General features: G+C 42.1%; 1 protein-coding gene across 1 annotated transcript in view; it reads left to right on the top strand.

Annotated features, from left to right (window-relative positions):
* The window catches only part of ADAMTS14 (ADAM metallopeptidase with thrombospondin type 1 motif 14), a 99,656-nt gene that overhangs the window by 21,924 nt on the left and 64,611 nt on the right, over positions 1-13,121 (top strand). The window contains exon 4 of the mRNA XM_074958940.1: positions 4,258-4,454. Coding sequence (XP_074815041.1) covers positions 4,258-4,454 — 197 coding nt within the window. The remainder of the gene's footprint in view (positions 1-4,257; positions 4,455-13,121) is intronic.

The raw sequence follows: 13,121 nt of genomic DNA, 5'->3' as shown, positions 1-13,121 counted from the left end.
GGAGCTGGTGTCTAGGGATAACAAAGCTTATCTGGTTCATGGGTGTAATCAGTCTCACTTTCATCTAGTTATATTTGAAAAACTGGTGAGAGCTCCCTGTAACTGCCTGGAGCCCAGACTAGATCACTCTAGCCTCCAATATCCATAGATCACCGTTTGCCCTCAGGGAGAGTCATCATTTCCAGGGTGTGGGGAACTAAGGACCATGAGCATTTCCCATCCATGCTGTGCTGTGGAGAAAGGGGTGAGGGGCTAGGGAATCAGGAGGGGGGAGTCAGCTTTGTTCAGTCGATTTTGAGATGCCCCCATCCAATGTTTCTACACCTGCTTTTCTAGAACCTTAAGTGTCATGACAATATATGTAAATGATGCTGTCTAGTTCTTAGGCCTACATCATGCCTGCTTAATTTTTTTCCTACTATTTACTTACAGGGTGTCTGTCTTTATGATTTAACTTTTCACAGAGAAGTCTGCTCTTTTTCCTTAAAAAAAAAAATAAGAGTGAGAAAAAAAGAGAAACAAATAATCAGTGCCAGCAGCCCAGCCACATCTGAGAAACCCTACAGTAACAAGCCAGCATGGGCAAATGTGTTGGAGGAAACAGAATTGTCAGAAAGGAGCCAGTTTCAGTTTTAACTCCCCCAAATGGATTGTTATCAACAACAGTGAACAAAAAAAAAGGTTAAAAATGTTGAAAAATCGCTTGAGTGATCACTTAAACAGAGGCAACTATCTTCTTGGCAGATTTACATTCAGCATTGATGAGTGTTAGGGGGTCCAATGAGAGTTAATGCCTTAGGCTTTGAAGTGAGGCTAAGGTATTAGTTAGGTTTAGTGTTTTCTGTAGGCTTTTCCTTTAAGTAAAATAATTGGATGGTTTGGTCTGTTGTACAGAGAATCCATAATTGCAACATTTGGAACTGAGTTCTGATTCAAATTTCAAATTTTTCTCCCCCTTCCCTCCTAGCAGCAACAGGAAAAGGTGAGATTTATCTTTAAAATAAATTGATTTTGCTATCAGCCACTTGTTCCCCTAGCACTGAGATAAAGAGGCGAGGCGAAGAAGAAAGGATAAAATAGACAATCTCACATCTTATGAGCTAAAGCACCAGGGCAAAATGGAGTTGGGATAAAGGTGAATTGAGGTTAGAATGGCTGTAATGGTTTGTAATTTTTTAACTTTTTTGATTTGAAGACAGATGTGTAGATTGTTTTAATTGAATATACTTAGTGAAAGTAGGTGTTGATTTTTTCTGGATGTAAATAACAATCCCTAAATCTTCCTTTTCTTGAACTTTTGTCCTGTGTCTTGTCTTCTGTGTGTTTGTCTTCTCTTTTTTAGATTGTTAGGTCTTTTGGGCATGAGGTGTGACTTATTTATAGCCCTGAGGCTGTAAACACTTAAGCATGTGCTTAACTTCACACACATGAATAGTCCTGCTGACTTCTTTACTTGCATGCATAAGGTTAAGTGCATGCAGAAGTGTTTTTAGGATCAGGACCAAAGTTTGTAAAGCACTGACACTTTGTATATGTTTGAGTAAGAATTAACTTTCTTTAGCATTGTCTCCTTCTTGTAACATCATACTCATTTCCACAGCTACAAGTTGTGTTGTTGCAAACACAGCATGGAATGGAGGCAGGAGCAAATAAATCTTAACAAAGAAAAGATTCTATTAGCAAGCCTATGTACTTCAGTAGTAAAGAAGGAGGTGAAGAGACACACCAAAAATGCAGCATGTTTTGGGAGCAGAATTACCTCTGAAGAGAATGGGATTTTAAAAGTCTCCCATGTGATGTCAGCTGCTCTTTAAGATTAAGTATAGCTGATAAAAAAAAATTTGCAAAGAGTCATGAAGCAATAGGGGCAAAGAAAAGGTGATGAATGGCTTATAGGGACTGTTGGTTGGAGGTGGAGCCTTTCATGTTTGTTACTAGTTCTTGTTTAGAGGAAGCTGGAGGATTGGAGTGCTCAGGTGATGATGATGCCATCCAGAAATCACGGTTTCCTGTGTGGATCCAATTGGTCTGATTCCGTTACCCTGCATCTTGTCTCATCATTTACACTACTGTAAAGTGGATGTAAATCACTACCCCATTAGAATGGTGAGTAAGTTACCCCCACTTTGCACGAGTAATAGCGCAGGGTACAGAGGAAGGGGGAATCAGGCCCTGCAAGTCACCATCACTTGTTGGCTATGTGGTGGGTAATCAGAGCTGCCAGTCAGGCACCTTTCATGAGCACTAAATTCACTTTAAAAAGAAAGACTTTACCATAGGAAGAGTGAATACATCACCTGAGGCAAAGCCCACTGGCTGTGTTTACTTACTTGCGTTCTTGTTGGGTCTTTCCCATCTGTCTGCACATTCTATGCTGTAACCAGGCCCCTGGCCAATGAGGACATCATGTAAGAGTGGATCGACAACTCTGGCGCAAATGTGTGATGTGTCTGTCAAAGCTTGCTCTGTAGAAAGGAGAGAGGGTAAAAATAGAGAAGGAATTTCTTGAAACATTGTGACTGGATAAGTTATTTTAAAGGTGGTAGGATGGAGGTTTGGGGCCAAAGTCTGAGTTGTGGTGAGAGCTTAGTTTTTTGCTTTGCTATATTTAACGTTCTTGATCAATGTTAAACACAGTTTCACAGCTTGAGCCTCACAGTCTTCATCCGTCTGCTTGAAAACGAACCCCTCATTGGCAAATACAGAAATTCCTGCAAGATGTGCTGTGCGGAGGTCCGAGCTCTTACACCAGAAGAGAGATGCTTTATGTGACTCACTGTTTGGAGCAATGGAATTCTCTTAATGTCATGCAGCTTTATTTAACTAGATGACATGCTCCCAATAGGGCACAATTATCAAAGAATCACGTGGCTATCAAGAGGCCTGGGGGTGGAGAGGTTTCCCAGCTGTCCCTATAAGTTGTTGTTGTCTTCAGAGAACCCTTATAACTCATTTTGGGGGCACTTACTCAGATTTTTGGCTTGGGTGGTGAATTTAGGTTGAATTCAGTGAGGAGTGGGATTGATAATGTTCCTGCTTCCCATGCTGTTAGTATCCTTGGACGTCATCTCCCTTTGATGTCTAATCTTGTACCTTTCACCACTATGATAGTCACTTTTAAAATAAAACATGCTCCAAATCCTTAACTCATCCTTTCTGGTGTTGGCAATGCCTGCTCTCAGTGGCCACTAAGAGGTGCTGCTTCTAGAAATGACATCTGATGGATTTTGGCCCAGCTCCTCAAAGGTATTTAGCTGCCTGTTTCCAATGCCTTTGGGGATCTGGGCCTTAACTTTCTGTTTCCTTTTGTCTCCCTTTGATCACTCTTCCCATCCCCTTTCCCTTTCCTGCATTCTCCTGTCTATCTTGCTGGGCTATGGTCCTTCTTATGTGTATTGTACAACTCCTAGCACAATGGGGCCCCAATCCTGGATACAAACCCTGAACAGTAATAGTGAAGGTAAAGGTGCATTCTTATTGCTGTCATTAGAGATTTTAAGCAAGACAGTAGCCAAAAAATGTTCAGAATGGTGGACTTGCTGTTTTTCCTGTCAGGGAGATGATAACATTTCACTGCAGAAATAAAAAGCATCTGAAATAGCCACTTGTTCCATGGTTATTGGCAGAGGCACGGAGAGGGTAGGCACAGCGTGGGGTCTCAAGGTGTATGCAGACTTGGGGAGTGACCTTTCTTTTGGCTCCCAGGATGAGCAGTCCTTTGGGCTTGGAGATGTCGTGACTGTCAGAGAAAGCTGACATTAGAAACGGCTGGTTCTGGGCCTTGGAGCTAAAACTGCATTCCAGTTCCCCAGTGAATAAAAACTGGAGCACACATGCACCTTCTCCTTAAATGGAATAAAAGACCAGACACTGCAGCTCTGTTGCTAAACAGCCACCAGGCACGTCTTTATTCCTCATGCTGACAAAACCGTGTTTTCCCTTCCAAAACCTTCAGGAGGAGGGGCAGGGAACTGGAACAAACACAGGGCTCTCTGTCCACAGACTCCTCCCCTATAGTCAATATACTGGCAGCTTCTCCTTCACTGGGCACTGCAGGGCTGGGGGGTAGAGGGGCATGAATCAATACAGGGAGCAGGCAGGTATTTTATAGGCATTCATACAGACAGATGACACATGCATATAAGAAAATAGACAAGTAACTGTATTAGAGCCAGGAAACATTGTTAAAGCCACATTGTTCTGCATGCAGCAGCCTTGAAATCTCTCACCATTTCCTCTTTCCTCTCACCCCTACAGTTCCAAGCTTCAGTGTGGGTGAGCTCCCAAACTCACTGGACCTGATTGAAGACCGGCTTGGTGAAGTGGACCGGAAGAGACGCCACGCCAAGAAGGATGACTACAACATTGAGGTCTTGCTGGCAGTGGACGATTCAGTTGTGCGGTTCCATGGGAAGGAACACGTCCAGAATTATGTCCTCACACTCATGAACATAGTGAGGTTTCCTTTTCTTTTGTTGTTTATAAAGCACTGCTCCTAGAAGTGATGTGGGAGGTTGTGGAGATTGAGTGGATGCAAATAGAAATTGGTAGTGATAATTACTATGCAAAGCATTGCTTTTTTTACATATGCAGTGTGTATGATTTCATATAGTGGCAATTCTATAGCCAGTTTATTCACTAGCAGTTTGGCTGAGTTCTGAATAAGAATAAGTCAAGTAATCCAGATATATTTCGGCGTGCCTTTGGAAGAGAGATGGATTTGCCTGATGAAGGCTGTTGGTTCTCCTTTCTGGACTTCGAAGAGGAATTTTCACACTGGGGTTAGACAGGAGGCAGAAGGGGCCTGTGTACAAAAGACAGTTTTATTTTTAGTGTAATTTCCCCCTCTTCCTTGGATATTTGGATCAGAGTTGAGGCTGCCCTCCTAGTTTGGTCCTGTAGTGAAGCCCTTACCCCCTGTTTTGCCATCACAGTATTCTGACACAAAACTTATTGTGATGTCCCAAATCCATTGTTCTGAAAAATAAGCCTTGAGAAGGGCTGTCTTTAACAGTTAACAAATATAGTAGTTGAAATGATGAAAAGTGGATATGCGGTACAAATGGTTTTCTACTCATCTCTGTGACTGTCTCAACCACGGCAAAATGACATACTACTGGGGCATGGATCAGTGTTCATGTTGCACTCCCCATCAGTACCCAGCCTGGGCTGGGGAAGCCATAGATTCAACCAGCAGACCAAACTCAGTGATGAATCCTGGTCACGTGCCAGCTGTGGCATGTTGCACATACGCTACAAAGACTGTATAGTGTCCTCCATAATATTACTGGTCTGTATTGGTTGGTGGTTGTGGTTTTTTTAATTCATCGAACCCAGTTGTGCTATTGCACCATCAAGCTGTATGTGCATTGTCACTGCAGAGTGTCTCAAAACGGCTTCCTAATCTGTGCCTCTTTTGTTCCTGGGAGTCCCAAGAAGGGGAAGTAGGCAGTGTTTGTTGCTATCTGGCTGGTGTTTAAGTGGCTCACTCAGTTGTTTTATTTAAGGGGTGAAGATTTTTTCTTCTCTTCCCCATATGTGAGCCTAGATCTGGAAGACAGCTTCGGAGCTGCAGTATATGAGAGAGGGAGCTAAGCAAGCCCGCTAAATACCATCAGCAGTAAAAGAGGGAAAGGGATGGAGTGCAGATAAGGCATAGTTATGGGAGAGAACTCAGGTGAACTGTCCCTTTGCTGCAATAGTTCCCAACCTTTCCTCTGCCACGGCACGTCGTGATACCTTTAATTATTTTGAGGCACACCGCGATATTGTCTCCAAATGAACCCACCCTCTTATCGCCTCGGTTTAAGTTGTTTACCACCCTTGCCATTCACAGTGTGTACAGTACAGTTAATGATGTTAATAATAATTAACAAATAATACAAAAGTTGTACCAATCAAGAGACATCAACTAATGATATTATTATGTATCAAGACTTGCGGTATTACCTTTTCATCTTTGAGCTACTTCTTCTTTTGTATGGCTTTGGAAGTGAGCAACATCAAAAGCCAAACTCCAGAGATTGCAAGTCTCGCACCACCTGACAGAATGGAACTCTGAAATGCTCCCCTGATTTCGATGCACACTGTGATTCACAGTCTGTGATGAATGACAACAAATTATATACAAAAATTAAAAATAAATAACGAAAAACTTTGAACGAGACACCTGAGCTTGTCTTGAGGTGCAGAGTCATTTAACCCTGGGAGGAAATGTTATTAGTGCCACTTGGAGCTCGTGCTTCACTGAGCTCAACTGCTCTCTTTGGTTGTTCTTGATGTAAGTCAGGCTTGAAAAACATAACTTGCACAGGTTGAAAAGGGCAACAGAATGGAGATACTATGGTCAGAGATTACAAGATATTCACCTCCCACCTTCAACCAGAAAGAGTCCCATGGCGTATCATCAAGCTTTATTTTCAAAATGTGGTCCTTCCTTAATTCAGCAAGCTGACCTTGAGCCGTTATTGTAACATTCTTAGCACTTTGCATTGCAGAGGAACTGTAAGGATCTCGGACCAGTCAAAATCTTCTCTATTAATTGAAGGAAAATATGAACTGAATTTTAATTCCAAACTTTCGAAATGACATTGACCAAATGACATTGACCAAAATACTGCCAGCAGGATCTGCTGCATTTGCCAAGGGGAACACTTCTGTTGTTCCTTTTGCTACTTTTTCATGCCAGAGGGCCAACTTAGACCTAAACCCATGCAGTTTATCCATGTTGGAGGGAAGATGCTCATATCTACCTGCATTTTCCTGTTCAGCTCATTGAGGTGGCAGAATACATCAGCCAGGTAGGCAAGCTTTGCACACCATGGCACATAAGCGATCAAGTCCATGTACCATGATTTCTCCGAAGTTAGGACCATTATGATCTCCTCTCTCAGCTCAGACAAGCGTGAGAGAACTTTTCCATGGGAAAGCCAGTGTACTTCAGTGTAGAAAAGTAAACTCTGATGCTCTGCTTCTGTTTCCTTACACAGCAAGGAGAAAATGCATGATATTAAGGCCTGCAATTTTATAAAGTTCATTATTTTTACTGCTCCATCTAAAACTAAGACAGTTCTTCTGGCAGTGTTTTGGTGACGAGTGCTTCATGGTGCAGGAAACAGTGCGTCACCAACACATCTGGGTTTTGTTCCCTGACCTTGCTTACAAACCCCTTCACTTTGCCAGTCATGCAGGTTGCCCCACTGGAGCAAACACTGGTAAAATTTTTCCAGTGAAGTTCTCCTTCCTCAAGGTAGGCTGTTGTCACGCTGAATGTATCCTCTCCAGTCATGTGACCTGGCAGTTGTTTGCAAAATAAAATTTTTTTTTTGATACTCTCTCTGTCAACGTACCTTACGTTAGCCAAGAGTTGAGCATGGCCACTGATACCTGTTGATTCGTCAAGCTGCAATGCAAATTTTCCACTTGATTTTAATTTTTCTTTGAGCACCATCTCAATATCACCTGATGTCATCAATGTGGCGACTTACATTGTTACCTGAAAGGGGAACTTTTTCAATTTCCTTGACTGCATGTGCACCTAACATTACTCTCACGATTTCTTTGCATGCTGGTAAAATTAATGTCTCTGTGATTGTAATTGGCTTTTTTGCCTTTGCTACAAGATCAGCAGCCACGTAGCTTGCTTCCAGTGCTTTGTCAGAAACAGTTGCATAGTCTATCATCAGTATTGCTTGCTTCTCATTCTGATCCCTCAAATGTGTAAAACAAAGTATGTCCTTCTTGGCAAGGGATGAATGTTTGCTTGTAAGGTGTCATTTCAACTTATTTGTCCCCGTGGCTTTGTTTGAGAGTTTCTCCCTGCACATGAGACAGTGTGGAAGACCGCAAGATGGTTCCCTATATTGAGGTTCGCTCTCACAGAAGTGTCGGTTCACCACTTTCACTTTCTTAGTTTTACGTTCAGCTTTATCACTGCAAGTAGATGTGAAATCGCTAAAATCTTTTTTCTTTAAATATTTGTCCATTTTGGGGTCATAAATTCAAAATTCACCACTGTAACTTTTGAGCTTTTGTAAGATTTGAAAAATGCATTCGCCTCCCATTACGTCAGGTTCATATAAGCATAGCGTAATGTGGCATATATCATAGGCCACTGTAAATTTTGTCTCATGAATATTTATGAGCCAATCCAGAATGAGGCTAGTAGGGTTAAAATCAAAACCACCATAGCGGCTAATGGTAGATTGCAACCTGTCTTTTGTGCCAGAATTAACATTTTCAACAGTGGAAACTAACGTTAAAGCTAAATATAAGAATTCTGGACAAACGCATGCTCAGTGGAAAAAGTGATACGTACTTGAGAATAATAATTTGGGATCACAAACAATTAATAATTAGTCATTTCTTCTCATTCCCAAAATAGTCTTCCCAAGTGTGTTTAACTTTCTCCACCATTTTAAAATGCAATGTAATTAATTATCATGCAATCCCTGGTCCGGCTCATTCTGGCTTTTACCCCGAGTCAAATGTAAATATAAAACTTAGGCTTGACTTACATGTTTTTTTGTGTGCATCATCATCAAAGGCTCATTGCAGTGCATTGTATTCATCAGGGCATGTCATCTTTGTTTACTGTTTGTCCCTCTTAACCTCACTTTGGGGAATGGAACGTGATGCATGCATAATATTTGAAAGGGGCCTCGTCCCTCAGAGGAAAAGTACAGAATGCGATCTGGCTCCGACACCAATTAAAATAAAAGGGAAGGGGTTTTTTTGTTCTCACATGTAGTTTTTCAGAAAATTCTGCGGCACACCTGTTTGAGTGTGATGGCACACTGGTTGGGAAACACTGCTCTACTGACACTGTCCTCATTGAAGGGAGATATTAGCAAGAATGGCGTTGCTTTCTCTGCAAGTATATAAACAATTCATGGTTTTGCAGAACTCTTGACAGGCTAGAGCTGGGCGTTTATGACCTAAACAAAAAACTCTGTACGAAAATCTCTGCAGAGGCCTTGTGGATGATGGCTGCTGTCCAGAACACCTGTTTGAGTGAGAGGCACTGAAGTTGGGTGGGCGGGTTGGGAGAAAGGGAGAGAGCAAAAGTGTGGGGTTCATTCGCATTGCCTTCTTCAGCAAAGACAGACCAAGAATGTCCAGTTTGTTTTGGATGTTCCCAAGAGGGATGGAGAGAGAGAAATGTCACCTCCTTCTGCACCTCCCTGAAAACTGTCCCCCAAAGTCCAGGAAATGCTGTGAAAGCTGTTCTTCCAGAGTGAACAGGGAAGGGGCTATTGCATTTAGTTTTTTTAATTATTGCTTCATGTTGACAAAGGATAAAATTTTCAGAGGCTCCTATGTCACTTAGGTGCTTTTGAAAATTGTGCTCAAAGAGCAGCTATTCATGATGAAAGTCAGGAGCTTCTCCCTCATTTCGAAGCTCCCCTTTGGCAATCCTCAGCTCCTCTCTATCAGTTCTGAGTAGCCTCTCCTGGTTTCCCCAGAACCCTATTCCAGACCTTCTCTCCTACTGACCTGTAGGAGTTTTCCTTTAACCATTTATTAACAAAAAAGAAAGCAAAATGTGTATATTCCCAAAGAGCTTGTTGACCTGGAAGACCAGTATTTATTTTACTGCTAATCGTTCAAAGCATTTGCACTGTTGAGCATTTGACACCGAAATAGCTGCAAATATGAGCAGTCTTCACAAAGGTCTTTTTCTCTCTCTCCCTCCTCCTCCTGCCTCAGTCTTCATTTCCCTTCCTCGTTGGCTCAATGTCTCATGCCAGGACAGAGTAGATGCAGTGTCTGTGCACCAGATGGGGCCTGAAGAGAAATTCCTTCTAACCCTGTTGTCTTTCCTGCTTTCTTGATCGCTGCTTTGGTGTCTGGAAGCTAGAGATGTGGATTAGTTGGGGATTGGTCCTGCTTTGAGTGGGGGGTTGGACTAGATAACCTCCTGAGGTCCTTTCCAACCCTGATATTCTATGATTCTATGCTCAAAGCCCTATTTCTCATAACTGAGATGTTCCCACGTGATGTCAGGTGGATCAGCTGAGATATACTGAGTGGTAACTTCTGTACAGTTGGAAACTGGAGAATGAAAACAGCTATTCTTTTTTTCATGCATTTTCCCCTCCTCCCTGTTTCAATTCTTTTCTGCAGGGTCATGGGAAGTGTTATGCAGGCATGACCAGCTCTGAAGTGACAAATCTCTGAAGACTTTTTAAAATGTAGAAACCAAAACAGCATTAACTCGCATTGCAGCCTCTATGGTGCAAATCAGGCTGGGGGTACATTATCAGTGTGAGATGTAAGGATTTACTTGTATGTCTCCCATTAATGTCAGTGTGAGTCAATCAGCTAGCTAAATTCTTAACACACCTGCTAGCTATTTACCTCCTGAAGTCTGAATTTTAAGGCATATCGGTGTAACAATAAAGAAATAGTAATGCTTCATGATAATTCTTTTCTGTTCATTGCAATAAACATAGTTCTGACATTGAGAGATTACCGTGAGCCTGCTGTACTGTGCAGTTCCTTAAGCATTCCTAAATGGCATTATCATCCTCCATTGCTATCTTGCATTAGTGTTTAACACTGTTGCCATCCCCAAATATACAAGTGGGTTTAAAATTACAGGGAGATTTACATTTTAAAACAAAGTATGTGAAAATTTTTATTCTTGTGCATTCTCCTGATTTATTTATTAACCACCAAAGGTTTGTTCAATGCTGCACAAGGCACAAAGAAATACGAGGCTCCTGCCCCCAGAGTTTAGAGGGTAAATAGTCAGACAAAGATAAAACTCAAAAATTCACTAAGAGCCCTTCAGCATGGCAGTAATTTAGGCCCTGATCCTGCAAATCCTTATGTACTTATTTAGCTTTACGCATGTGAGTAATCCCATTGAGTTCAGTTTAGACTACTTGCATATGCAAAGAATGTGGGTAGATATTTGCAGGATCAGGGCCGTGGAGTGTTCACTATTATATCATTTTACTCTGTGTTTGTTTTTCTTTCAGTAAAGGTTTGGGGCTATGTTTTACAGGTATGGTGTAGCATTATGAGCTTTATAGAGGAAATGAGTTTTTCAGAAAGAGACTTGAATAAAAAGAAAGCTAAGTATGAGGTGTACTGCACTAGAAAGGGTATTCCAGGCATGTGGGGGAGGGGAATATGGCAGAAGGTAGAAGATGAGAGTGAGAGAGAGAAGGAAGCTAACAAAGCGGTGAAGCAGAGTGGTGAAAATCCAGTTCCTTTGTTACTTACCTGCCAGAACCTGAGTTTGGGATTCCATCTCTCCCCAGCAGCAGTTGATGACAGAGCTGGGAATTGCTTGAGAAGGCTGGGTATCTGTGTTGCCTTCAGCTGTTGCAGAGGAAATCTTGAATCTTGATCATGGAAATTGATAGATTCAGCATATGTGGGAAGATCCGATTTCCAGATAATTCATGTAAGGTATAATTGCCCATTCAAAGATCCTGTAAGTGACCAGGGACTTTACATTGCTTACTACACTTTTATGAGAGCTCTGCATTTCAACTTTAAGCTAACAACATCCAGGTTTGCCTGAAAGTCCACATGCGTCTCACTGGATTTAAAGTGAGGATTCTATCATGAGATCTTCTTAAGCAACTCCCAAAGAGACCAGCAGAAGATGTTTACTTGTTCTTTAACAAAAGGTCAGATGGCTTTTAACTACTGCACACACTGGAGCTACTTTAAAGTGGTGTCTTGAGAGGTTTGCTTAGTGGAGATGGAGTCCTCAGGGCAGCTTTCATGATTTTTTAAAATAACATTTTCAGTTAAAATGATCATTGTAGTTGGCTGAGTGCGCTTCTCTTCCTGAAAGACATCAATGAATGTCAGAGCCTGGATGAGACTAAAATATTTTTAATATTTCCCTGAAATCTTAAAAGCCAATTTATCAGGGGGCCCTTGACTTTGGCTCCATTTGTGCGCTCAGTCATGGTAACAATTCTTTTGCTCTGTCACATCTGTAAACCGCAGTTTGCCTGTGCAAATGGGTTTCATGTGCCTAAATCCTGTCATTTGCATGCACAAGAATTGTAAATGCAAGTAAGTCTCTTATCTGTTCATGAACAGAGGTTGGGGTGAGGCCCCTTTGAAAATTTAGCCCATTGATTTGTTTGTTAAATTGCTCTGAAATCAGGCAGGGAAGGGGTTACATGCTCTGAGACTGGTCTCTCCCCACACTGCTGGTGTCACAGATGATGTCATTTTTTCAGCTTGGGGGACAGCATGGGAAGCTCAGAATTGTCAGTTTTAATCAAAAGCTTTATTTTCAAACACATTTCATGGTTTATACGCAGCAGGGAGTGCTTTTCACTGTGTGAATGTTCAGGATGCTATGCAGAGTGAAAGAGGGACAGCTGTCTTTTCAAATAAAGGGCCCGTTTGTGAGTTTAATGAGTTTAAAAGAAAAGATCAATAAAAGGGGAAAACATGACCCCATTGGGTAATACGCAAAATGAATAGTTTACCAAAGCATTTCCCTCCAAGGAGGCCTTTTTCTTTCCTTTCTTGCTTCTGGCTCTGACGCATCTCTTGCACTCAATGGGCGATACTCACAGTTTAATGGACTCACCCGCTAGTTATCCATCATTGTCTGGGACCCCTCTGAGCCTTCTCTTCAAGCCAGTCCCCTGCCATGTCATGATGTCACAAAGGGCTACAGGATGTCTATGGGGAGGAGGGGGGGAAGGTGTCTTGGTGTGGAGTTTTCCACATCACCCCCACTTCAGATTGACAGACTTGCTTCCCTTTTACCTACTGTTGCAGTAATTCCCTAAAGTACCGAATTCAGCAGAGAAAGGTTTCAAAATGCACTTGATGAGCCAAAAGTGTGCCGTGAGAATTACGCAATATAGCCATAGTGAGAAGACAGGTTACAGCACTGACGAGACTGTCCTGGCACTGCGGAGGGAACACAAGAGTGTGCTGGACGGTAACATTCCTCTATAATAGTTCTCTGTTTTTCCTTTTTTAAACTGAAAACATGTTAGTGGAATGTGCACTTCAGCCGCATAGCCTGTGCTTTGTGGTCTGGAGGACACAGGGGATAGGAGGATGCTTGGGGGTTCGTTGGGAAGGAGTGCACAAGAGGACGATGCCAGCGTCTATAAATCACAGCCTGA

The sequence above is a fragment of the Natator depressus genome, chromosome 7, assembly GCF_965152275.1.
Source record: "Natator depressus isolate rNatDep1 chromosome 7, rNatDep2.hap1, whole genome shotgun sequence".
Classification (NCBI taxonomy): domain Eukaryota; kingdom Metazoa; phylum Chordata; order Testudines; family Cheloniidae; genus Natator; species Natator depressus.
Note: the sequence above shows the minus strand (reverse complement) of the source record. Positions and strands in the feature narration are given on the sequence as shown.